Here is a 25945-nt window from a genome sequence, read left to right as displayed (position 1 = left end):
CCTGTGTGAGCAGAAACGTATTACATAGATAGTATTTTCAGTGTGTTTTTCTAATGTGATCAGCATAATAAATAGTATAGGACAGCGCACTTTACTTGGATTAAGTTAAGATTAATTACAAGATTAATAATAATGGTTTTTTAGTAAACTCAATACAAGGCTAAAATTTAATAAGAACTGGTTAAAACATTTGTATCGGACGTGGCATATCCCTTCCAAGCACTTTTGTTTCATGTCACTACATACACAACTAGTCTATTGAAATGGTACATTTTTTAGGCCTAACCTTGCGTTTTTTAGTGGACACAATTTTATTTTATTGATGTGTAGGGGTGTGATGTAGTGATGATGAAATTATTAGGAAAAGAAGATAGATAGAAGATATTTAACATGATTGCTTACTAAAATGATTATAAAAATGATGATTTTTGCCATGAAAATGATTCTAAACAGTAGGTACAACCGTACAATACATCCATATTAATATTATAAATGCGAAAGTAACTCTGTCTATCTGTCGGTTACTCAATCACGCTCAATTAACTACTGAACCAATTTTCATGAAATTTGGTATAGAGATATTTTGACACCCGAGAAAGGACATAGGCTACTTTTCACCCCGCGACATAGGATAGGTTTTATCCCGGAAATCCCACGGAAACGGGAACTATGCGGGTATTTCTTTGACTGCGTGGGCGAAGCCGCGGGCGGAAAGCTAGTTCTTAATATTCGGAAAATATTTATTAAATAGTTATACATCCAAAACCCGCTGAATCCATATTTTTGCAACAATGTATCCACTTTGTTGCAATAGTTATGATTTGTAAGGAAGAATGATTACGGAGAATCGCCCACTCAACATCGCGACAACATCCCTAATCATTTCTAAGAAGACGCGATCTCCAAATCGTGGTACTGAAACAGTGCATATAATAAATCAGTTACGAACTAACCACCTAATTGAAGGTATGTACAGACCTCAATTAAATTCATTTAAATTAAAATATATTTTTTTAAAAGACATCCCGCGGTCGCTGGAACTTGACTGGCGCAGCCGGTAGGATTTTCACGTGGAAATCCTGATATTCAGTAATTCTTATATTACCTACTGTTTTCGCGCAAAAACTCCAAACTTAGTTTTACGCGAATATCTAAGCAAAAGGGCTGTCTAGTGTCTATACGTAGATGCGAAAATTCCGAACCAAATAAATTCGTCAAGTGCGATCGTGTGAAAGTGTCGTGCAGTGTGTGTAACTCAGGAAGAATGCAGACGAGCAGCTTGTGAGTAAACCTTTTCACTTCCCTGTTTTGTCTCATTTTCCACAATTTCCAATCAGCATCATTGGACCATATGTTAATCTGATTTTGTTAGCACAAAAATAGGCTTGCATAATAATTATTTAGTTTACATATTATAGCTACATCGTACTGTATAGTTACTAGGTTAAGAAAAATAAATTGTTTTTGATATTACCTATAAAATATAAATTATAAAATGAATTGATTCCGCAGGAAATATTAAGTATTATACCAAAATATGACAGTAGCGAAAGCTTACTGAATTTATTTATAGCAAAAAGCGATTAGCGATGTATCTAATAAGAAATTTTAAAGTCGAAGGAAATAGGAATCAAAACCTATTTTACGCAATTACAAGTAGGCTAGTGCCTAGTTGGTAAAGCAGCTAACTTATTAAGCGAACATCAAGATATTGTGTCTTGAGAAGAGTTAAAAAATATACTTTCCCAACATTTCGGTGATACTACAAAATCCGAAGAGTGCATAGCGCTAGAACTAGAGTCTTTATAAATAAAACATGGTGAATCGTACAACCAGTTTTGTCGCATAAGAATTGTTTAACATCTTAAGTTAATAGGCTAACTGACACAGGTATAAAATCCGCAAAAAATATAATATAATATGATAACGCAGCGCGAAATGTGTTTTTATATAACTTACCGGAAGATTTGATAAGAATTGTCCGCTTAAAAGGAATTACAAATTTAGAAGATGCTATAAGCACCGTTACAGAGGAAGTAAATTTCCTTAGTCAATATAATGCAAAAAAATAAAATAATAAAAAGCAACGCGCACAATCAAATGCGACCAATGCAAACTTTTGTACCTAATTTTAAATTTAATCAACCAGTAGGTAATAATTTTAAATTCGGTATTCCTAACCAACCACAGGGATACAAACCCAATTTAAATCAAAAAAAAGGATAATAAATGATAATAAATAAAGAATAAACCTTCTATTTTAAATCAAAAACCACCGAACCGAAGTTTTGGTAATGAAAATGAATATTATAAAGTCGAACAATTAAATTCTAGTGAGGAGGATTTTCGTGAAAATGGCTCAATAGAACACCCGAGGTGATAAATTTAAACAATTGCAATAGCATACTAATTAAATTACCGCGCATTGTAATACCGGAATTGATTTCACGCTTTCTTATAGATACTGGTAGCAGTAGGTCGTTTATTATCCCGGAAAAGGCTAAACAATACTAAAACTAGCATAAAAATTCTCACAAGTTTTATGAACCTTTAACGGTCATAAGTACACACGCACAAAGTGTACATTACGAAGTAATAAAAATAAATTTACCCGAATCATTTAAAAGTACCTACATGTTCACATAAATTTAGTGATTTAGTGAGTTGAGTCGCTGACTAATAAATATGTATGTCAGTGTTCAAACAGTGACAATGAGCAACCGTCGCCCCATAAGCCTGACTACACAGACATACATAGTGTTAAACCCACTACCACAATTCCAACCAGTAATACTAAATACCTTTCAAAGCAGGAAATAATTGTGTTGTCAGATAATATTGGTCAGGGATTTGGCACTATGCTCAACAACTTAGGGTTTAAAGTTACTAATGTTTGTACGCCTAACAGTTCATTTAAATATATAATCAAATCATTGGATCATTTCTAGTAGTACTAACTAGAAGTTTCTAACTTGAAAAAATTATTATAAACAAAGTTTTAAAAATTTTTAAACTTTAATGACGCGATCTTGTTAAGTATATAACAATTATTTAAACATTTTTTTATGTGCAATAAGGACGGAAGTTCGAAAAGATTTCGTTAGTTAACATTTGTCTTATTTGTTGAAAAATTAACTTTAAGTAAATTTTCCAACGGGAGCAAATTCTTTGAAGTGTTCGGAATACACCATATTTTTTTTATTTTTATTTTTTTTAATTTTTAAATTAATATTTAATACCTTAAAAAATAATTAGTGTGTGCTCGGTTTTGAAGCCGCGCGCGCTACCTAAAAATGTCACGCGGAGGCATTGAGATAATATTACTACGTATGGAGGAGACACCACGAACAAAATCTGTGCGCCATTTTTTTGCCCTAACTAAGTTTTAAAAATTATTATCTAGTTAGGTACTTACCGATGAAAGTTATTCCTTTGCACTTTTCCGTATTATTTGTATTATTTGTGCAATATCGTAACACACACGAAGGCATATTTGATGCGTTTCACTTTAAAACCATTAAAAAAAACCGCTCAACATACGCCACATGGCGTATGTTGAGTGGAACATAAGTGATGTAGGCGGTGTCGTCTCCATATTAATATTATCTCAATGCGCGGAGGCCTATTTTCAGCGTTATATAAATTAAAATTATAAATAATGGAGATAGAATTCCGGGAGTCGGGAGATTTTCGTTGGAAATTTCCTCCTCTTTAAGAATCTTTTTTCAAAATTTCTGAAATGTTAATATTTTCGGAGTTATTAACAATAAACGAAATACCTTTTTCTGCAACTTAATTTGTTTATAACTTTTGTGTGCTAATACCATGTACATACATATATCTCGATGGCTAATACACATTTCCGATACATTTTTGTAGACTGCATTCGAATCAAATAAAGCTATCGTTTATCTTTATTTAAGAGACTTATCTCTTAGTTCAGGATCCGTCGCCTATTTTTGCACTTGATTACTATCAAGCTAATTTTTCGTGAGTAGCTTTATTTTGATGAGACGCCCAATAATTTCATGTACGAATCTCTCGATTGTGGTAGCTAACAGAGGTAACAAGGATAAAATATTTTGATTTGATCTTTCTCAAATATTTATTACTTACTGAATGTTTTTTTTTGTTCAATCTCAAGATAATTATCTAAATTATTCGAAAAAATATTTGTCCTACAAAATCTATGGTTTGATCAAAGAGTCCCCTCTTTCCAATGTGTATCGAGGTCATCATAAACGATTACTTACTAGCTGATTTTCTTGTTTTCACTTATTTAATACTTCATATAATTCAACAGACATAGGTATTGTCCAACAAATTGCGTAATAAATATTGGAGAACCATCAAATCGAAATATTTTACCCTTGTTACCTCTGTTAGCTACCACAATCGAGAGATTCGTACATGAAATTATTGGGCGTCTCATCAAAATAAAGCTACTCACGGAAAATTAGCTTGATAGTAATCACTTGCAAAAATGGGCGAAGGATCCTGGACTATCTATTTTACGCCATTTTCAACTTTTTTTTTATTATCAGAAACAATAAGGTTTACAAAGTACATAAGTGTACAGTTGTGACTGATATTTTCGTATTTACATAATGACAATTTCGGTTAACTGTTTCACAATTTTTATAACTGAAGACTAAATAATGTTTATATTATAATATGAAGACAATTTTTATAACTTTACTATACATAACTACAATTGGGCTATATAATATTGCTTGAGTTTACGTTTGGTATTTATTTTAGTAATACTATTTCTTAGTTTATTATCCAACCCATTCAATATATCCGGTAGCAAGTACGCGGTACGACGTTGACCATACATGTTTTTTGAGAATGGTTTCGTTAATTTCTTAAGTGTTGTGTTACGTGTGTGGTAGCAGTTAGAGTTTATTGTTTGATTGTTTGTTTTGAAAAAGTTTTCCTTGAGCAACTGAAGTTCAATTTTAAAATTAATTTACAGGACATTACAGTGTTTAAAGAGTTTATCATTTTTAAATTTCATTTTTATTTGTGGTGACACTATTATTTTAAGAATTCGAACTTGTAAATTCAGAATTCTTTTTAAATATGTTTTGTGAGTCCTACCATAGCTAGATAGGCCGTATGATATTATGGAGTCAGCAAAAGCATTGTACAAAATTGTTGTTAGGATAGGTTCGTGTTTTTTTTAAGTATACATAAATAGGAGCCCCGCAAAGCAGGGCTCCGTCGCCTCGCAACCGTCTTTTACTGGACTTGTTAGATTCTTAAATTTTGCACTATTGTGAATCGTGCAGTATAGTCGGGAACAAAGACACAAGCATCCTCGATACAAAAAAAATTACGATCAGTACGCAACATTACATACACATATACATTTTAATAATAGATTTAATAATTAATAATACAATAATATAAATGCGAGCAATGGAAAGAGGGCGCGCTTACTCCGAAACATACACGATTAGTCCGCATGCGTATTGGAGCTGTATATTTTGGAGCGGTATTTTTACTTACAAAGTATACGCGAGTATTTGGGTACTACTGTTTTATAGATTGGAAGAACTTTGTAAAAAAGTTATTTCCAAACTATACACGGTATTAGTTTCACACCGTTGCGTGCTGGCCTTGTATAGTTTGGAAAAACGCAGAGGCGTTCGCTGCACGTCTGCCAGTTTATAATTAATAAATACAATAGTAACTATTTGGTATAGGTTAGGTTCTTCATTTTCTTTGATATGTAGGTACGTAATACTTTTAATTGTTCATGGTAGTACGTGTTTACTCAATACTTATATGTCAAGTATGTAGTAACTATACTATGCAGTCACGGTCACAGCTAGTTACGAATAAGTTATTATATCCTGTAAACTTAGAAAATATTGTTAAATAAAATAGAGCAAATTATTGAGCTCAAAGCATATGAACAAAACAGAATCAGATTAAATTAATATCATGCATAATGCATATAATACCATTAATAAATAACGAAATTTACAATTACATAATATTATAAATTAATACAGTTATCTACCTGTCCAAAGTGATGTTGATAATCTTACTTCCATTATCCTTCCTAAATATCTTTATATCCTAGTGAAAGGGTTGAAAGTAAGTATGCTCACGCAATCCTGTTTAGAACTTGACGAAGCACGTTTCTTATGTCCTGAAATGGAAACCACATCCTTGCTGCAGGACGAATGTATTACAGAACTTATCAATTTTTCATCAAACATTAAATCCGTAGCATAGTTTTAAAGATTTACCTAAGCATACAAAGGGACATAGGATTAGGGACAGAGAAAGCGACTTTGTTTTATACATAATATGTAGTGATTATATTTTGTCTTGTATTGATAAGTTATAACTTATAAGGAATCGGGTAAATCTTTATCTTAATATATATAAATCTCGTGTCACAATGTTTGTCCTCAATGGACTCCTAAACCACTTAACCGATTATAATAAAATTCGCACACCATGTGCAGTTCGATCCAACTTGAGAGATAGGATAGTAGGTACCACGGGCGAAGCCGGGGCGGACCGCTAGTTACATTATAGGGCGTGGAGGTGAGAGTCGTAAATTTTTTTTTGGTTGGAATATAGGTAATGTATCCGGAACATAAATCTAAAATTTCACTCTGAGGAAACTTTTAGTTTTTGAGCATTGAGATACTATTACTACGTTTGGAGACGACACCGCCTACATTACTTATGTTCCGCTCAACATAGGTCAAATGGCTTATCTGCACTCAGTCGTTTGCTCGCTCATTGGCGCTAATGTCACGCTCATTTTTTGTTTGTTTTAAAGTGAAACTCATCAAATATTCGTGTGTGTTACGATATTGCACAAATAATACGGAAAAGTGCAAAGGAATAACTTTTCATCGGTAAGTATGTAACTACATGATAATTATTATTAATTTTAAAACTTGGTTCGAGCAAAATTTTTGGCGGGCGCCATTTTGCGTCATTTTTCATAGACTAAAAATTTAAGAATGGCATTTGGTATGAAAGATGTTTAGATAGTAGGTACATAATATTTTGGTAATATGTAATGTACATGACGTAAATTTCAATAGTGGAAAATAATAATTTTACATATTGAGAATTAATAAATATGCGTAACAAAAACAAGATGGACTAACTTTCTATAGTAATTTTACGATTTTCAAAAATTCGTAACTCAAAAACTAAAAGTTTCCTCAGAGTGAAATTTCAGATTTAGATAGGACAATTATTATAGCTAACCACTTGCTAACCACAAAAAAATTTACAACTCTCAAATCCACGCCCTAATGTACAGTTTAGCCAGAAATCGTATAAAAATGTAATTCGATGTTCGAAATCATCCCCAACCCCATGGATAATCTCGAACTTACAGAGGGAGGAGTTATACATCCAAAACCCGCTGAATCCATATTTTAGTAGTTTACCTATTATATTAATACTTACTTGCAACAATGTATCCACTTTGTTGCAATAGTTTTGTTAATAACTGGAACTAAGAAAGTGATTACGGAGAATCGCTCACTCAACCGTCGCGGCGACGACATCCCTAATCATTTTCTAAGAAGACGCGATCTCCAGATCGTGGTACTGTTTAAACCTGTGGTTTAAACATCTTATTGTAGGTAATTACAGACCTCAATTAAATTCATTTCAATGTAAATTTTTTTTTTAAAGACATCCCGTGGTCGCTGGAACTTGACTAAATACGCAACATTAGTTTAAATATTCTTTCTTTTTTGTTTATGTTTAAATATTCTAAGCGACGGTTTCTCTGTCTACGGAAGCGACGCAATTTTTTTGACACTTTTATCACTTTTATGCCATACTAGCTATCCGCCCGCGGCTTTGCCCGCGTTTTCAAAGAAAAACCCGTTCCCGTAGGATTTCCGGGATAAAACCTATCCTATGTCCTTTCTCGGGTATCAAAATATCTCTATACCAAATTTCATGCAAATTGGTTCAGTAGTTAAGGCGTGATTGAGTAACAGACAGACAGACAGAGTTACTTTCGCATTTATAATATTAAGTATGGATTGACAAACTGAGAGTAGCCATAATAAGGGAGTGTGAGTGTGACTTTTTAATGGTTGGCTTAGATACTTGAATAATTCAGCATAAATAATATTGTCTTATCCAATAATGCTTCAAATGATGTTGTTGGCAAGTGAAAGGGATAAAAAACATAAGTAAGGTTCAATGAACTTGTCCCCAGGGCTCAGTCGACATTCCTAGACGCTATATTTTCCAGTGTTACATATTATAAGCTTCTTGACATATTATACATTATGCGCACCTAAATAAAAATTTATTATAATTTTTAGGGTCCCACACTTGCACCACAATATGGCCAACAAAAAATATTGTATCGAAAAATAATATATTTGATAATTATTTATCTGTCATCGCCCAAGTATCTATTTTCGTTTGAGTCAGTCTCTGACTCAGAGGAATAAACCTATAGAGTTCTTATATTGAGACAGAACAAAATACATATTTTCTAATCTACTTACTCTTAGTCAATAACAGCATAAGTCAGATTGAGATAGCGATAGAGTATCTGCACTGTCTTCAAACGTAGCGCGCCGGCAGTCAGTTTGTTTTCCAACCAGCTGGTGGGCTCAGTGCGTCAAGTGTTTTTAACGAAATATTTAGAAAATATAAAGTGTATAGTGTTTCTTTTTATTTGTCAGTGTGCTAAAATGACTATTGTATGTTTAGCTACCGGCTATTACTAGTCGAATGGGAGTTTTGGATGAAAACAATGAAAAAATATCTTTCCATCGGTAAGTGATTTTCAGCAAATTGATAAATATTTATGTTCTAACCCTATTTGAAGGTTATATCAAGCGCTTTTTTATAAGTTTATGTTGTAACTGTAACATTTACCCACTTTATGGGGTTGTGGAATACAAAAGAATTAAATAATTTTTAAAAAATGTCACAATATTATCAAGTTTGGCATTTTGTTTACCACCGTAGTGTTGTAACACATCTAGCGTATATTATCGATTTATGACAAAAAATCTATTTCATATTAACGTTGATTTATTTATTTTGTTTCTTATATCAGATTTATATGTAGTTGTTGTAGCAAATAATTGATGTATATTTTCTACAGCAGGAAAATAAAAATACCACGTGGTTGTTTTATTTTACTTATATAAATTTATATTATTTTACTTATCTGTTTAGTTTGTTGTTTCTCTTTTAGATTATTAATAAATTCATTTTGTTTTAGATTTCCAGAGCTAAATAAGAAATGGGTATAAAACATGAGACGTGTAGATTGGACGCCGTCGAAATTTACTAGATTGTGTTCACTGCATTTCGAGCCTGCGTGTTATCAAGATGGATACTCTAGAAGAATTGTGCAATCTTACGCTTACGTTTTTTTTTGTTCCTTTAGATAATAAATACATTTGTGTGTGAGTGAATTTTTATTTGGAAATTTTTTTACACATTTACTATAAATGTGTAACTATGTGAAAATTAAACGGTTGATTAAATGACAGTTCTCATAGATGAGAAACTACTATTGAAATACATACTTAATATACATGCGTTTTCAAAGAAAAACCCGCATAGTTCCCATTCCTGTGGGATTTACGGGATCAAAAGTAATTTTTCCAAATTTCATTGTAATCGGTTTAGTAGTATTCGCTTGAAAGAGTAACAAACATCCATCCTCACAAACTTTCGCTTTATTAGTAGGATGTAAGGAAAATGTTTTCTTTAAAACTGTCCTTTTATGAACTTGTTAAAATTCATGCTGACTGTGCCTTTCTCCTCACTCCTTTAACTTTATTGATCTTTATTTTAAATTATGTAGTTATATTTCAAGTTTTAAAATTTATTTTAAAATATACTAGCTTTCCGCCCGCGTTTTTAAAGAAAATCCCGCACAGTTCCCGTTCACGTGGGATTTCCGGTATAAAACCTATCCTATGTGTGTATGTACAAAATTTCATTGTAATCGGTTCAGCAGTGAAAGAGAAAGTTATCCATTCTCGCATAATTTCGCATTTATTATATTCGTAGGATTAAACAAATAATGTATTCAACTGAAATTTATGATTAATTTTGTTTTTTTTTATTATTTATTATTTCACGAAACCGTAAATGCAAAATGCATTCACGATTTTATCGATTGAAGCACATCCCATCACTATCACCTTCTATCTATCTAAATACGTACCTATAGTAAAAATGGTGCCATGACTATGTTGAAACGTAGCTTGTAGTCTATAGCTATCTCATTCTTTCTTACGACGTTTTCTTTAGATAGAAAGAAACAAATATATGTAAATTGTATACGCTCGATACAAGTACTCTATAGGTTTATTCCTCTGAGGTCTCTGAGGTCAGTCTTGAGTCTATTATTGTCTACGGATTTTTATCCTGGTTTTGACATTTGGCTTTGCAATTTGCTCTATGGTTTGATTAGTTTGTGTTATTACTGTGTTCTTCGATCTTCGTTTTTTTTTAGTTTTTTTTTTAGTTTCCCTATGATTTTCTTTTGTTTATTTATTTAATAATAATTGATTATGATTACTTACCACTATCATATTTTAATGTTAGATTAAGTAGAACAAATAATAATTGTAAATGTATGGTGTGACTCACGTACTGCCCTGTTGGTAGTGTTTTGTTTATTTTTATTTTGTGTTTGGGCAATAACAATGTGTTCGTTTCATGTAAAATAATACAATTATTTCGTCTAGGAGTTATGGATTCGCCACCAGTCCCAAAACCACGTTCTGCAGCATATCCCCAAACTGACCCATTGAAGCGACCGATACCGTTGCCGCGAACAAAGGTGCAAAATAATGAAAGAGTTACAGCTTCTGAACTATTCAAATCTATTGGTTCCGTTTCAAAACAGATTACCGAAGACGTTGCACATAAAGTCACCAGTTCTGCTAAAACAGCGAATGAAAAGATCGAAAAATCTATAATGGATGGATCGAAGTTTGCCAAGGATACTTTAGAGAAAACGATAAATACATCGAAAGCTGTTAGAGCATCAGTTACCAAATCAGTTATTGAAGGCACAAAGACAGCTGGGTTAAAAATTAGACGTTCGAAAAAATTTGACAATGCTCAAGACGAAGATCCACAAAGATGTGTCTCTATGCCGGCGGTTGACGTAAGTTTGTTTGATAATATTCAATTTCATTCTCCCCTTTTGGAACAGAAGAGACTACAAGCTGATGAAGGGCCATCTACAATGGACAATCCAACATCCCATCATAATCCTTTAGATAACCAATCATTACTCTCAAACAATTCAGATTCTATAGATGATAGTGTAAGTAACATCTCTCAGGATGGTACAGAGTTTGATCAAAATGATTCAATTTCTAACTTTGATTCGGAAACATATGATACACCAAAACCATCACGAGCAAACAGTTTTATAAGTGTACGGTCAGCTCCAGAAGTACCAGGTAGAAGAAAAAAACGTGCTAGTCAAGCTGAATTTATGAGACAAAACTCACTTTATGAAAACTGGACTCTGCCTCATCCACCCACTAGACCTCCACCTCCAAGTCCAGAAACAATTGAACGACCCAGCAAAAGTACAATATTTGAATTTGATCCCTTAAATTTTTCTACAACTCCAACCACAAAGAAGTATGACGGAGTTAGTAATGAGTTGTTATTGCTTGAATCGTTTCTTATAGGAGATACTTATGGAACAATTGTATCTAATGATATTGCCAACGATGAAACATTTGATTTTGTGGAAAGTGATTATTTTAACCCACCAACACCCCCTGAACGTTTTGATAGCCTGGTTACTGGTGAAACTTCAGTTAAGCAACCTGCCCCAAAAAATGACAAAGATAATAATTCAAATTGGTATGTTGGAGTTGACAGCACTTCTGTTGTTGAAACTGTAGATGAAGTCAAAACAAACAATTCTGTTATGCAACGGTTTTCACATATGTTGAAACTGGACAATGTTCTTAATAAATCATCAAAACAAACTGTTACAAAGGTTGAAACAGTAGAGAGACCCCCAATCAATAAATTACCAGTGTCTTATTTCAGTGGAATATTAAATAAAGAAGTGTTAGGAGGGGTTGAGGATTTCTTTAAAAATTCACAGTCACGATACTGTGTTTTGTCCGATCAGAAACTAATGTGCTACACGGACACAACCAACTCTATTGTAAAGGAATTATATACTTTGGATAGTATTAACTCTGTACAAATAGCTTTACCTCTATCATCTAGGTTAGTATGATTTATATTTTATTTTCTTTTTATTTATTTAGCATTGCATACATGATTACATAAATGAGTTTATAATAAAATAATCTTTTTCAGTTCTACAAATAATAACTACTGTTTTGAACTATCAATATCAATGGGAATAAGAAGTACTCCAAGAAAAGTATTATTTGGTTGCGGTAGTGCTTCAGAAAGGAGAAATTGGGGACAAAAGATTGTTGAACATTTGACAAATGGATTCCCAACCAAATACATGTCTGAGTTTACTAGATGTGGCTGGTGTTACATGAAGGTAATTATTATTTTACTGTTATTTAATACATTTAATTAGATTTGCTCTAATTACACAGTGAAATATCTTATATGCAGTTATAATGCTATCTTTATCATTTATTTGTATAAGGTCTAATCTTGTATCTGATATTATGGTAAAGATTTTACTTTACCCACAACTACTTTATCATTTACTGGTAATTAGTTTTAACTTTGCAATTATTCAATTAATATGTAATTAGAAAGGAAGGAAAGGGCCAATATAAATGTTAAAAATGTTGTCCTTATATCATTTTACAATATAGAAATTTATTACAATCAGTCATTGAATTTGAATACATACATAACATTGAATTTTTGATAATGAAACCATAAATGCTGCCCTTAATATTTATGGCTAATCTTATAATCTATGTATTGCCATGCAACTGTTTTCTTTTATTATTTAAAATGCGAATTAAAATCCGTGTCAGTAACTGTAAATTCTTCTCAATTAGCACAGCATTCTAACACAATAATACTTCACTGACTATACAATATCTAAAGTTGAACTTGCTGACAAGCTAGTCTTTGTAAAATATGTACATATTTTATTCATACTTATCATATTATTTGCTGATGCGAATGAATGAAATATTTGTTATTATGTTCCTATTTATATGTTTCCTATATATACAGAAATGATGATTCATTGTCTGTTTGATCTACAGCTGATTGAGTGATGATAGAAATTTAAATTTGATATTTTATTCAGGAAGGAAGGAATCAAGAAGAAATAATTTACCTAAACAATTTAAAGATTTTGTTTGAATTTATTGGGAGAAATATTGCTTTGGCTTATAAAATATTTTTCAGTGCTATAAACACTTTGCGTTTGCGAATATATAATAAAGAAATGCGAACGAAATATCATCTAAATATTTTTATTTCCGAAAAATGTTTTTTAATAAAAATACGAGTTTATTAACTTTATATAAAAATTAATGATTTGAAAATCAGTTTATATTGACTTCTTGATAATGATGCAAACTGTCATGCATCACCTGACATTATATCACTAAGGGCGTTTGTCCACTACAAGGAATTTTACGGTCCGGCATTCCGATTTTTTACGGTCCGGTATGGCACGCAATTAATCTAAATACTAGCTTGTGCACTATACGTAATTTTACTGTCCGACATTTTACTTTTCCCTATTCCGGATGGTTTTTTGAGTTTACGAGTCGCTGTAGGTATAATTGTTTTCGAGTGCCCACTTGCTTGGATTTTACTCTTTTTATTGCATATGCCAATTGAAAGCAAGCTCTTGTTTTACTTTCTTTTAGCTGGCAATGAGATTTGAGAAGTCGGTATTGTTATTTTATATACATTGACCAAGCATTGACCTATAATTATTATCTAAGTAAGTGTTGGTAAGTTAAAGTTCAAGTGGGAATAGATTTAGCTCCTCGTCACCGATTAAAATAAATAAGTGAAACACGCATTTTAAATCTCTTATGGAACTTTACTTTTTATTATACCGAAGTAATATAATATTTTCACCTTCTATATTTTTACTCGTTTCTTGTAAAATGCGAAAACAATCATTTATGATAGCATTATACCGCCATACTTCCTTGAACTGTACCGCACTGATCCGAGTAAAGACGGACAGGTGCACAAGCAATTCATCGGTTTTTTCATGCCACACCGGACCGTAAAAAATCGGAATGCCGGACAGTAAAATTCCTTGTAGTGCACAAGCGCCCTAAACTAGCGCAATTACTCTTTCCGGCGTTTGAATACCTACATAATAATATGTTGTGCTACCTGTACCTCTTATATGCTAAAAGTTGTTCGTATTTTTCTATTTTAAAGTACATTAGTTGACATATATTTTCTTGAAAATACTGCAAATTATATAGCTTTGTTCTGTATACTTTTCGACCAAGTTTCTACCTATGTAACATTATCTTTCTATATTACCTTTGTAAAACAACCCGAGAATTTTGGAATTAGTTACAAATAAGTCCGAATTTTTGGATTATCTAGTATACAAACAATGTAATTGTAAATCATTGGCCAATAGGAAGGTGTGACAGGCGAGTGGCGCGGCGCTTGGTTGATGTTGGTGAGACGAGTCCTCGTGTATTGCACGGGGCCTGACACCTTGTGTATCGTTGACCTGAGGAAGACTAGATGTGTTGGTATGTATAGTACAATTTAAAGCCAATTTTATAGTGTGGTGTTTATTTTAGTATAGGTATTTAGTATAGGTATCGCAATTTGCATGTTTACCACTGTATTATAATAGTGTATAGAAAATCCCTAAATCCCTATTAAGATAAGAATATAACAGGGAAATATGTATTATACATATATTCATTATGATTCCTTTTTTTCATCTTTTTGGTTGATATCATTCATAAAGTACATATGCTCAGCTAAATTCTTTAGCGTATGATCCTTGAATGGCCCATCATGAAACCAGCGTACATGATGTGCTTAATAAATAGTCCCATCCATAATTATTATCAGGCTAAATAGTTACATATTTCGTTTACTATAAAGTATATTTTATTAGCGACCAAAATTCCTTTATTACATGTTAAATACGATCACGGTAAATATTTTCCATGCGTGACCTTGCATTGAAATGATAATTTTATCACACGGAAACGCATAATATCGTGGGTGCGCCGTGCGGGGCATGCTAATTTTGGTAAATTCGAGAATTTTTCTTGAATTTACTTTTATATTGATGCTTTAAGGGCTTCTTTTACAATATCAGATATAATCTCGATAATAATAATTCTTCTATCTTCTGATTTCAACGATAAGAGATTTTAATAAATCATTAAAAAATCTCGGATAATTTTTAATTTAAATTGATAATAATTTAAATAACTGTTGAGATGAAATAACGAGTTAAGTGTTATTTATAAGCAAAGTGAAGTAACGAGCATAATTCTAATTTTAAAGAACAAAGAATCGATTTAAATGATTGTCGACTATGGAACAATGCGATACGCGCTTACATAACTAGCGACTTAATAGGAAACAAACATAGGAAGCTGTGTCACGCAGGATTTCTCAGAAAATGTCGGTACTCCGTTGATTCATCCTGCGTATCGTATTCGCCTGTCAGCATTTTATTTATTTAGACCAGCTCTTGTCCAACAATGACGCATTGTTATCAAGAATGGGTCTAGTGTTTACTGAAACCATAACGGACAACGGTATAGATGAATAGCAATGCTAAATACACATACACAGAATGAGTACAGTTACGATTATAATGCAACGTTGTTAACGATGCAATTGCAAATGTAATCAAATGATAAGAAATGTTATAACAAAATGATAATGGTGGCGGTGGACACTAAATATCACCTTTCATATTGTTTATTCAATTAGTAAATATTGTAATATTGAATCTCAAATATTTTATATTATAATTTTAATGACGCATCGTATGTAATGTACAAAAAATGTTGAAGTCGTAGTAACAATGCTACTAATATAATCCAAAATATATATAAACTAGGTTTCCGCCCGCGGCCCGCGCCCGCGCAGGCAAAGTAAAACCCGCATAGTTCCCTTGGAATTTCCGGGATTGCGTCATTTTCCCGGGATAAAAAGTAGCCTATGTCCTTTTTTCGGGTATCAAAATATCTCCATACCAAATTTCATGAAAATTGGTTCAGTAGTTTAGGCGTGATTCAGTAACAAACAGACAGACAGAGTTACTTTCGCATTTATAATATTAGTATGGATATCTATACTAATATTATAAAGAGGAAAGGTTTGTATGTATGTATGTATGTATGGTTTTCACGCATAAACTACTGGACCGATTTTGATGAAATTTAGCACAGACAATTTTTAGACCCTGAGAAAGAACATAGGCTACCTTTTATTACGAAATATGTACCACATGCGAAGCCGGGGCGGACCGCTGCGCTAGTGTATTATAAAGAGGAGTTAATGAAGACTACATTTTCAAGCAAGGTTAAAAAAACTTAAAACCTTAGGTGTTCTTTAGGTTAGGTTCAAAGTTTGTATGAAGATTTGATAGATTCAGCCAGTGCACTTTGGTGATAAAAAATCTATTTTTCAGTCACTCAAGATGCGGATGAAGAGACGAAACAGAAATGTCCTTCTGACGGCAGCCCGAACTTGCTACTCGACTGTCCACACGCCACTCTATATTTACACTTTCACCATGAAAAGGAACTCAAGGTAATAAAAAATGTTTTTTTGTTTGTCAAATATGACTAACATCAAAAGGTGTTCTTGATTTTTTGTGTTGTTTTATATTCAATTGTTTTAATATATTTTAATTAATTTAAATTTGTTATTTTTTTTTTGAATTTGCAAAGTAACTTTCTGCTTCTGTTTTAGGGTTGGAAGTATATGCTAAAATTAGCAGCACATAACAATGGGGCATATTTGCACCACCAGCAGCTTACTAAAGACGATGTGCCCGCCATCGTCGACAAATGTATTAGTTTTATTTATGCGCATGGTATGTATTGAGTTTTAAATATACATTAATTCCAGTATTGTATCGAGTTCTATTTTACTCGATGAAATTCTGGACAAAGCTATGTAGATTTGTATATATCAGTAATTTTTTTTAATTTTTGCGAGAATATATCACGACAATTTTAAATTTCTCTTTTAAAATTCCTTTAGCGTTAGAAATAAGGGAAAATAAAAATGAAAGTAACATTGTATCCTCACTAAAATTTATTTTTTAAAATATAAGTATCAAAGAAGATTTATTGTTGTATTGTTAGATATTTTTTTTACCATTGACTGCATTCAATTGTAAAATAGATAGGAAAACCTTGGAAAAAATGTAAACTCATTTATCTCTAACAATACTATAGACAAGAAATATTTTGTTTTTTGCAAATATGCTTGTCATTTCAAAATTACTTCACCACTTTAGCCTCACACCTACACTACTTTATTTTTGAATGGCATATGGCTTTCTTTGTCTACTCGGGCGGCAAAAAGAGATGAATCTATCGAAAATCGTAAAATAATACTTTCTGGTTGTACTTCTATACTACATAAATCTAGAACAGAATAGAAAGACATTTATTCCCATAAAATGGTACAATATTTAATAATGGTATTTCAGGCAGCCTCTCCGAGGGTATATACCGTAGAGCGGGCAGTAGTCTTGTACTGTCTGAACTACTGGGCCGGTTCAGACGAGATGCGTGGTCAGTGGTGCTCAGTCCCGCGGAGCACTCGGAGCACGATGTGGCTGGAGTGCTGAAGAGATTCTTCCGCGACCTTCCTGAGGCCCTGGTACCGCAGGACAAACATCAGGCGCTGACTGCCGCTTTGGGTATGTAAAATGGAGACATTTATATGGATAAATTAAGTAAAATGAAGTAAAATCAATCAAACACCTGAATAAAATCAATAATATTTAACAAAAAATTAAAAAAATATTGTCCTTTGAAGTACACGAATTACTGAAAATAATGACGTCACAGGTGTCAAACGTTTCTTACTAAAATGCTGGTATTATAATATAAAAGTGTAAATGTCGTTGAATCATGAGACAAATTTTGGGACGAGTACATAATATAAAGTATTTTTATTTATTTATAACGCTTTACTATGCTAGTTATACAAATTACTTAAAACTAAAACTTATAGCTAAACTAGCACAGAGGGTGGCCTTATCACTAAAGAGTGATCTCTTCAAAGTATTAATCATATACATAAAATCCATTCATCACCTAATCTCGTGTCGGAAGCCAAGACTCGGTTTGTATAGCAGAGTTAATTAACAAAGAAGGCAACTGCTTCAAAGTATTAAAATTACTTTTAATTGCCGTTTTTTTGTTATATAACAGGCAATTAAAAACGAATTGAAATATGTACTTCGATAGAGTATATGTAAATAATACCTAATCTGGGGGATATCTTGAAGAAACAATTTACGAAATAGATGAGCTCATGTAATAATTTTAGTTCTACTCGTAAAAACACCTAGCGGCTTATTATTGAATACATGTAAGTACATACATATATGTATAATAGAGTGGTACAATATCGCATTGTAAAGTATTCAACGATTGCAATTTATTTTCTCGTTATTTAAGAATGGTTTCTCTTAATTCGAAAATAGACATCGCCCTCTGATCTCCAGTGTCAATTTTATTATCTGAGACGCATTGCTCTTGAATCTTCCTATCAATTGATTATACATTTCCTGTCTAATATAATGACATATATGTATTTATTATTTCAATATTTTCGTCGTATATGTTTCGCTGTGTTTTTTTATAACGTTAAAAACGTATGTTAAAAAAAACGACATCATATTATCAAAATATATATAGTCAAATAGGATGAGTAGTTTCAAAGATAGTTGGGATGTATTTCCGTTCCGTTTCTTTGCGTATGGGAGGTACTTTACTTTAATGAAGTAATTTATTAGGGACCTATAATGTCTTCAACTATTAAAACAAAAAAATATATAATTACTTATTATATTTACATCAGACATAAAAGACGAGCAGCAACGCAACGCAGCGTACAAGGAGGTGATGCTGTCGCTGCCGCTGGTCGCACGCAACACGGCGCGCAAGCTGTTCGCGCACCTGCACTTTTTGCACACGATGGCGCACGTGAACAAGATGAACGCGGAGAACTTGGCCTCCGTGTGGGCGCCCACTGTCATGCCCACGGCTTTGGTGAGGATTTTTTGCAATAAATTGTGTTTGATGTGAAAATTTTATGGCCATAGCCAGTTAAGCAGTTCTTCACTCTTTTAAAAATACAGATATGTGTGAGCTGTTCCCTACTGTATAACTCAGATCTTCTCGGTTCTACGCTCATACATCATCAGTATTACAAATTATCGAAATATAACTCGTACTCGACTAGCGTGGGGTAAAATGGTTTGAACTATGAGAACTCCCTATGAGAGAATGGGAACAAAATATATGGGGCGATGATGATTAGTTTTTAAATTACAATATAGATTCTGTCCTCACCGTGGGTTAACTAAAGTAGATGCATTTTCAACAGACGAGCCACACGCTGCAAACCGCGTGGTCGGCGAAGGAGCAGCAAGTGGTGCGCGACCTGATAGCGCGGTACGCGGCGGTGTGGCAGCCGACGGAGGAGGAGGTGCGGCGCGAGGCGGCCGTGCGGCGCGTGCTGGCGGCCGTGCTGGGCCGCGCCGCGCCGCCCGCGCCGCGCGCCGCCGGCGACCTGCGCGCCTGGCTCTACGTGCGCGACCGCTCCGACTGCCACCACGTCGCGGTAGGCTTTAGTATAAAGAGCACAGACATACATTAGACTACGCGAGTGTATGTACTTCCCGTGTCCAAACTAAGTATAAAACACTTACTTGACGCTGCGCGGTACTTGCGTGGTCTATCTTAATGTATGTCTGTGATGAAGAGTTATATTCCCCTAAGTGGCATGCACGCACGCATGCACGTATAAGCGCCGGCCCTAAGGAGCGTTTTAGAGTAATGCAGACAGCTCCGTACGGACGATTGTCCAGTCTCCTCCACGTGACGTGATGCTGCCATGTAAGCGAGCGGAGCGCACCTTTAATCATAGCTAGTTGTGTAAACGCACCGGTCAGGACAATACCCTCTTTTTACGCCTTAATGCTATGCGGCCAGTATCCTTTTCAATTTAAAGCAATGAAAACCTGCTTTTTATTTTTTTTCTTATCTGTCCTTTTCAATTTAAAGCAATGAAAACCTGCTTTTTATTTTTTTTCTTATCTCTTATATCTCCTTACAGTTGACACCAAGCAAAACGAGCGCCGATATTTGCATAGAGCTCGCCGAAAAAGCCAAAATGGAGTCGCATTTGATGATGATAGAAGAAGTCATTTGCAACGAGTCTTTGCGTCGAATTGTTCACAAGGATGAAATATTGCTAGACGTTGTCTTACGCTGGGGATACTGGGACGAAGAGGACAGGAAAGATAATTATCTAATAATCAAAGATAATAAAATTCTCTACGATATGGATAATCTGAAAAATTCTTCGACGTCGGTGTGCGGCGAACTGCGAATCGCTAACGAAACGACCAAAACCTTCAAGACGCACATGTTCGAGTGCGGTAAATCTAAGTTGTGCTATTTTAAGGATAAACAAGTGAGTAATTTGTGTTTTTTATGAATAATTATGTAGGTGGTAACACGAAGCATATTAGTTAAAAAAAATGATAAAATATTTCATTTTTTGGTCTTTTTGCATAATAAAAATAAATGTCATTGTGTATTCTCTTTCGTTTCTTATTTCTGATTACTTAATCATGATGCAGTTATGTTATACTATAGGCGCTTTACCTAACTAAAATCATTGACAATAATATTAAGCTTTTAATGTGATTTATCTTTGAAAATAGATTTGAAAATAGCAAAATACTAATTTATCCATAATACAGGGATCACACAAGCTAGAAGAATGGAATATAAAGGACATTCTGTGGTACAATGGACACGAGCCGAAACGGAACCCGCAGTCGCGATGGGCGATCACATTCATACCAAAGAACAATAAGCAAAAGAGGTAGGATTACCAATAAACTTATAAAAAGACAGAAATATATAAATATGTATCTATTTAAATCTTAATATATATAAATCTCGTGTCACAATGTTTGTCCTCAATGGACTCCTAAACCACTTAACCGGTTATAATAAAATTCGCACACCATGTGCAGCTCGATCCAACTTGAGAGATAGGATAGTTTAAACATGTAGGTACCACGGGCGAAGCCGGGGCGGACCGCTAGTATAACATAAATTCAAAAACATGTTTAATGATAGGCTATGCTAAAAGCCAAAAAAATAATATAATAATTATAATGACGCTAAAATTGTAGTAAAGTGTGTTCTCAAGCACCTACACACATGATATTTGAATCAGGTTGTCTATAAAATATATTTCAAAAAATATTCTATTAGTTCAAAAAACAGGACTTATCAATTTTGTCATTGAAAATTTGTTTACCGACTTTAAAAAGGAGTAGATCAATTTGTCTGTTTCTTTGTTTTATTAATGCAGAACTTTTGACTGAGTGATCGCATTTAGATAATCCTTTTTTTAATTAAACAGGCTTCCTGATCCCATTATAATTTGGACAAATTTTAAGGTTTTTTTGAACTGAAAACTTCTTTAGCGGCGTTGAGCACTTATTCTGTAATGGGTATAAAATCTTAAACTCGCGTCAGGACACGTGACCTGATCGAAAAAGCGTAAGACGGATACCATTCCAAAATATCAAACATGCTCAACGTTAATATCAAGTTTTCACTTCTGTCGGCACTTCCGGAGTGCAACCCGTCTATTTTTATCAAAAATTATTTATTTACAGAGGTAAAGATCGTCCATGGTTTGGATGCACTATCGCAGGGGCGGTGACTGAAGATCAACTGAAATGGATGGCCGCCCTAATGTTCGGGGAACATTCTAACATTCTGCCCACACCTAGGCTTGTTATCCCATAACTTTAAAAGGTACTACAATATGAATTATTCAAAAATATCGAATTTGTTCTGTAATACTTGTAGAAAATTGCAGTTGAAATATGTAGTTGTAGAAAAAAAAAATTTAGTTGAGAAAATTGAAATTCTTTGTGCTTATTACATAAGTGACATCAAAATTAGTCTTGTAGCATTCTGTGTTGAAAGATAATCCTACTCTCTAAAAACTTGCGCTAAAAACTTGCCATTTTATTTGTGTAGTCTCGAAATTATTTTTGTTAGTTTATAATAAAAGTGATTGTTGTGGGTGATACTTAAGGAGCGAAATGCACTCTGTTTCGACTCCATGTGATGTGGCTTGTATGACACTTGTTTAGATTATATAGTAATTAACAATTAATTAAGTACGTATTACCACTATAAAACGTGTATCTATAAAGTATAAGTCATTGTGCTAGACTTTTCCTGTATGTTCTTTTGCGTATCGGAACCATCATACTCTTTTTTTACAATCGAAAAAGAATTCCTATTTTCTCTTAGTATTAAGGTTCGAATTAAAAGTTTTTACGGTTCTACTATATCTATCGTAATACGGAAAAATCTGGAGGAATCGGTTAAAAATAATTGCAGGCAATTTCTCATAAAATACTATTCTTAACTGAGGTAAGACTACTAATTACAATCTTATTATACATATATTATTTAGAAATATAAGTAACTATACATAAGTGTAGAATATAGATGTAGTACGTAATATTTTCATGATTTCTTAATCAGTTTAAGTATTTTTTAGTATTTCCTTTACACCTTCTATAAATGATTTGAAAGATCATTTCATATCACAAATATTGTGTTCTTATGTTAGGTACTTATTTGTCAAATATGAAATGGAATAATCTTGCTTTGTTATTTACTTATAGCAAGATTTAACACCTGAATTTATGAATGAAAATTGTTTTACTGAGAGTAATATTTGTTTTTCATATAAATATTAAAAATAAAAACCAAATCTGTGATGGTTTTCAATCAACGTAGCACAAATCTAACATTCCTGTGATCGTACCTCCAAATAAATATTAATTCTCTTTGAAGCCAAGCACAATTTTTTTATTTTTGTTGCATACATGAAATATATTATATTTTATATGATTTGTTACTTTTGAAAAGTTGATATGTGAGAAGTTTATTACCATAGTTAAACAGTAGGTTTAGTATGTATTATTCTGTAGATTTGTATATTCTATATATTGAATAGTTATTTTTATTAATTTGCTGTGTAATTATTATACGTGTATAACGTAATAATATATTATTATCATTTATTTAAGAGTAATAATCAAGGTTATATAATATATATGTATTATTTTATCAATTTCAATTATCTATAAACTAAATATCCACAGAGAAAGTTTACATTTGTTTAATTTGTTCCCTATTGTTTTTCATATTATTAACTCAGGCCCCGGAATCACAGACACAATAGAAAATCTATTGTGTCGTGGACCGATCGGGCCGTTCGGGGCTCAATGGGTTATATAATGTTTAGGACTTTTTTACATTTTTGGTGCACAATTTTATTTAATTACAGTAAATAAGATTGTAGTATACTAAGAGTACATGATAGTTACTTATCTAAGGGTCACTCACAAGCGTGCCTTTTAAATAAGACAACAATTTATAGACAGCCATGACTGTAAAAATCCTGTTTCTTTCCAACATTAACATTTTTGTTGTTGTTTTTAATTCAATAAAAATTTATCTTCAAAATATTGAATAATTTGAATTTTATCTCACTACGGCGGAATTTACTGACGGTTGAGGTTATTATTTTTCACTATTTTGACGAATATTCATTTCTAAACGAAGTCTGTATATGATTATATAAATTTTTGCGTTTCAGTTGTAATAAGTCCTATTTTTTTTATTCTATAAAAAACATTTGATGGTACACATACTAAAAATCGAGTCAGTACACATATTATTAAAATTTCATTAAGTTTAAATTATACGTGGTTTCTTTTTATTGCCTGTGTTCTCATTAAATAAAAACAGTATAATAACCAGTCATGCGCTGTCTTCTACTCCCAGAACATTATGTCAATTTAATGTACGTTAGATAATAAAATACCTTTAAAATATGTAGTAGAATTAACTATAATTATGATACGTATAGATTACCAACAGAAAATAATATTAACTGTTCTGATCACAAATGGACGTTAAAGTTTAATATTTTATATATCTTTTTTTATATACATGCACGATATATCTTTTTTTATATAAGTACATGCACGGATAAATTTTTAATTAACGAATATTTTATTTTCAAAATGCATAACTATCACAATTATCAAAACATTTTTCTTTCCCAAATCAAAATCAATCCACTGTTTATTTTAATGACAAAAATTCGTAATAATAATTATTCGTCTAATGTAAGGTGTATGGTAGGCTCGATAAGATATAAATTTATAAAAATTGAGATAAATGAAGTAAAATGTGATCATGGATTCTAATAAATTTAAGGCTCGCAATTCGCAAATACAAAAAATAAACTTGGTTACTGCGAACATAACATTGAAATTTTAGTGAAATAACTAATACCACTCGAACCGCCAAAATCTTTCCAATTTATCTCTATAGTCATTATTAAGAAAGAGATAACGGAGCAAAATAAACGCATATTTATTTTTATTAAAAAGTTAACTAAATAGTTTAAAATTGTTTAACTAAAATATATATGAACCAAAGAAAAATTAACACAACCACCAAAAATTATTATCATTGTGATCTTAATTAACCTATAGATAATTAAGGTCAAGAAACCATGATTATATTTACTTCACAATACTCAAAATAAAAAGATAAACAAGAAAAATAAAAGAATACGTAGTAGGTTCAGTAAAAAATAAGATTTTTTTTTAAATTTTACTAATTATTATTATAGAATATACATACATACTTTGAACACTATTGCAGGTAAAATGTGGATTTAAAGATTATTTTTCTGCTATTCTAATAAATGTGAAATTTATGTGTTAATTGTATTAATTTATATGTATTCATATGTATTAATTTATATGTATTATTATATTTCTGAATTTAGATATTTTCAATTCCCTTCTTTCAGACCAGGAAGTAGTTCAAAATTTGAGCACGTATAAAATAAAAACTTGCAGGAATTAAATAATGTCAATTTATGTATGAACCATAAAAATATCGTATGCGTAAAAAACATAGAAATAGGTATTGTAATGATAACTAACTGTCCTTTAGGGAAGTTAATTATAATATTAAAAATACATATTCGCAGGTATTAGTGAACCATTAGGTAATAAGTTTACAGGAAACTTTCCTAATAATAAGTCATTATCAGGTATAAAGTACCTGTACATGATAATGACTTTAAAAGATTTAACTATCCGGTCAATTTAAAAAAAGACTTCGTACAATTTCTAGAGTCAATTCATATTGTTATTAGTTATTACGATTAATGTAAATATATAATATATAAATTTTATGAAAAAAAAAATATATGTAAGTATGTATACTTACCAATATTATTATTTTTGATTGTCATTGAATTGTGTAGTATTATTTTATCAAAAGATTCGAATGTGATGTATTTTAAGCCGATTTTCTTTCTGGGTTCCCATATATTTAGTGTAGTATTTTTTTATATCCGCAAATTAAGTATTTCTGATGCTTTTTACTTTTTATTTTATAAAATATTTAAATAGTTATCTTATGTACCAATTTATGTTTTACATATTTTATCATTCCGTTGAATTTAATATACATAAGATAGAATTATATCTCAGCAAATATTATGTGCATCTAGTAGCATAAATGTAAGTATGAAATATTATACTCATGTGTTTTTCTATAGTCAATAAAATATAATTAAAATGAATGTGTTTTATTTAAAGTATACTCCCCTTTCGTAATAAAAACGAATA

General features: G+C 32.2%; 2 protein-coding genes across 4 annotated transcripts in view; both read left to right on the top strand.

The window, feature by feature from the left end:
* DIP2 (disco-interacting protein 2) overlaps positions 1 to 25945 on the top strand; it is a 304666-nt gene that overhangs the window by 68031 nt on the left and 210690 nt on the right. The gene's annotated exons all lie outside the window — the stretch shown is intronic.
* On the top strand, positions 10445 to 25895 carry RhoGAP15B (RhoGAP_ARAP and RA_ARAPs domain-containing protein RhoGAP15B). 3 transcript variants are annotated; one of them, XM_090102479.1, is made up of 12 exons: positions 10445 to 10642; positions 10731 to 12249; positions 12343 to 12538; positions 14588 to 14705; positions 16619 to 16740; positions 16903 to 17026; positions 17651 to 17863; positions 19033 to 19223; positions 19561 to 19797; positions 20293 to 20652; positions 20945 to 21069; positions 21878 to 25895. In XM_090102479.1, the coding sequence occupies exons 2-12, from the start codon at positions 10736 to 10738 to the stop codon at positions 22008 to 22010; spliced, it is 3333 nt and encodes a 1110-aa protein (XP_089958605.1). In that variant the 5' UTR covers positions 10445 to 10642; positions 10731 to 10735; the 3' UTR covers positions 22011 to 25895. The 3 variants fall into 3 exon arrangements, with proteins under 3 accessions (XP_089958605.1, XP_089958597.1, XP_089958589.1); XM_090102471.1 differs by having other exon boundaries at positions 10445 to 10646; XM_090102463.1 differs by having other exon boundaries at positions 10445 to 12249.

The sequence above is a fragment of the Colias eurytheme genome, chromosome 1, assembly GCF_061535395.1.
Source record: "Colias eurytheme isolate Ceu_HAF_F1 chromosome 1, ilColEury1 Martin Lab GWU primary, whole genome shotgun sequence".
Classification (NCBI taxonomy): Eukaryota; Metazoa; Arthropoda; class Insecta; order Lepidoptera; family Pieridae; genus Colias; species Colias eurytheme.
Note: the sequence above shows the minus strand (reverse complement) of the source record. Positions and strands in the feature narration are given on the sequence as shown.

Excerpts from the sequence above, each read along its gene's own strand:
- RhoGAP15B (XM_090102479.1), top strand. The coding sequence starts at position 10,736 with ATGGATTCGCCACCAGTCCCAAAACCACGTTCTGCAGCATATCCCCAA. Across the intron at positions 17,864-19,032 it reads GGCGCTGACTGCCGCTTTGG|ACATAAAAGACGAGCAGCAA; the intron begins GTATGTAAAATG and ends TATTTACATCAG. Across the intron at positions 19,798-20,292 it reads CCGACTGCCACCACGTCGCG|TTGACACCAAGCAAAACGAG; the intron begins GTAGGCTTTAGT and ends ATCTCCTTACAG.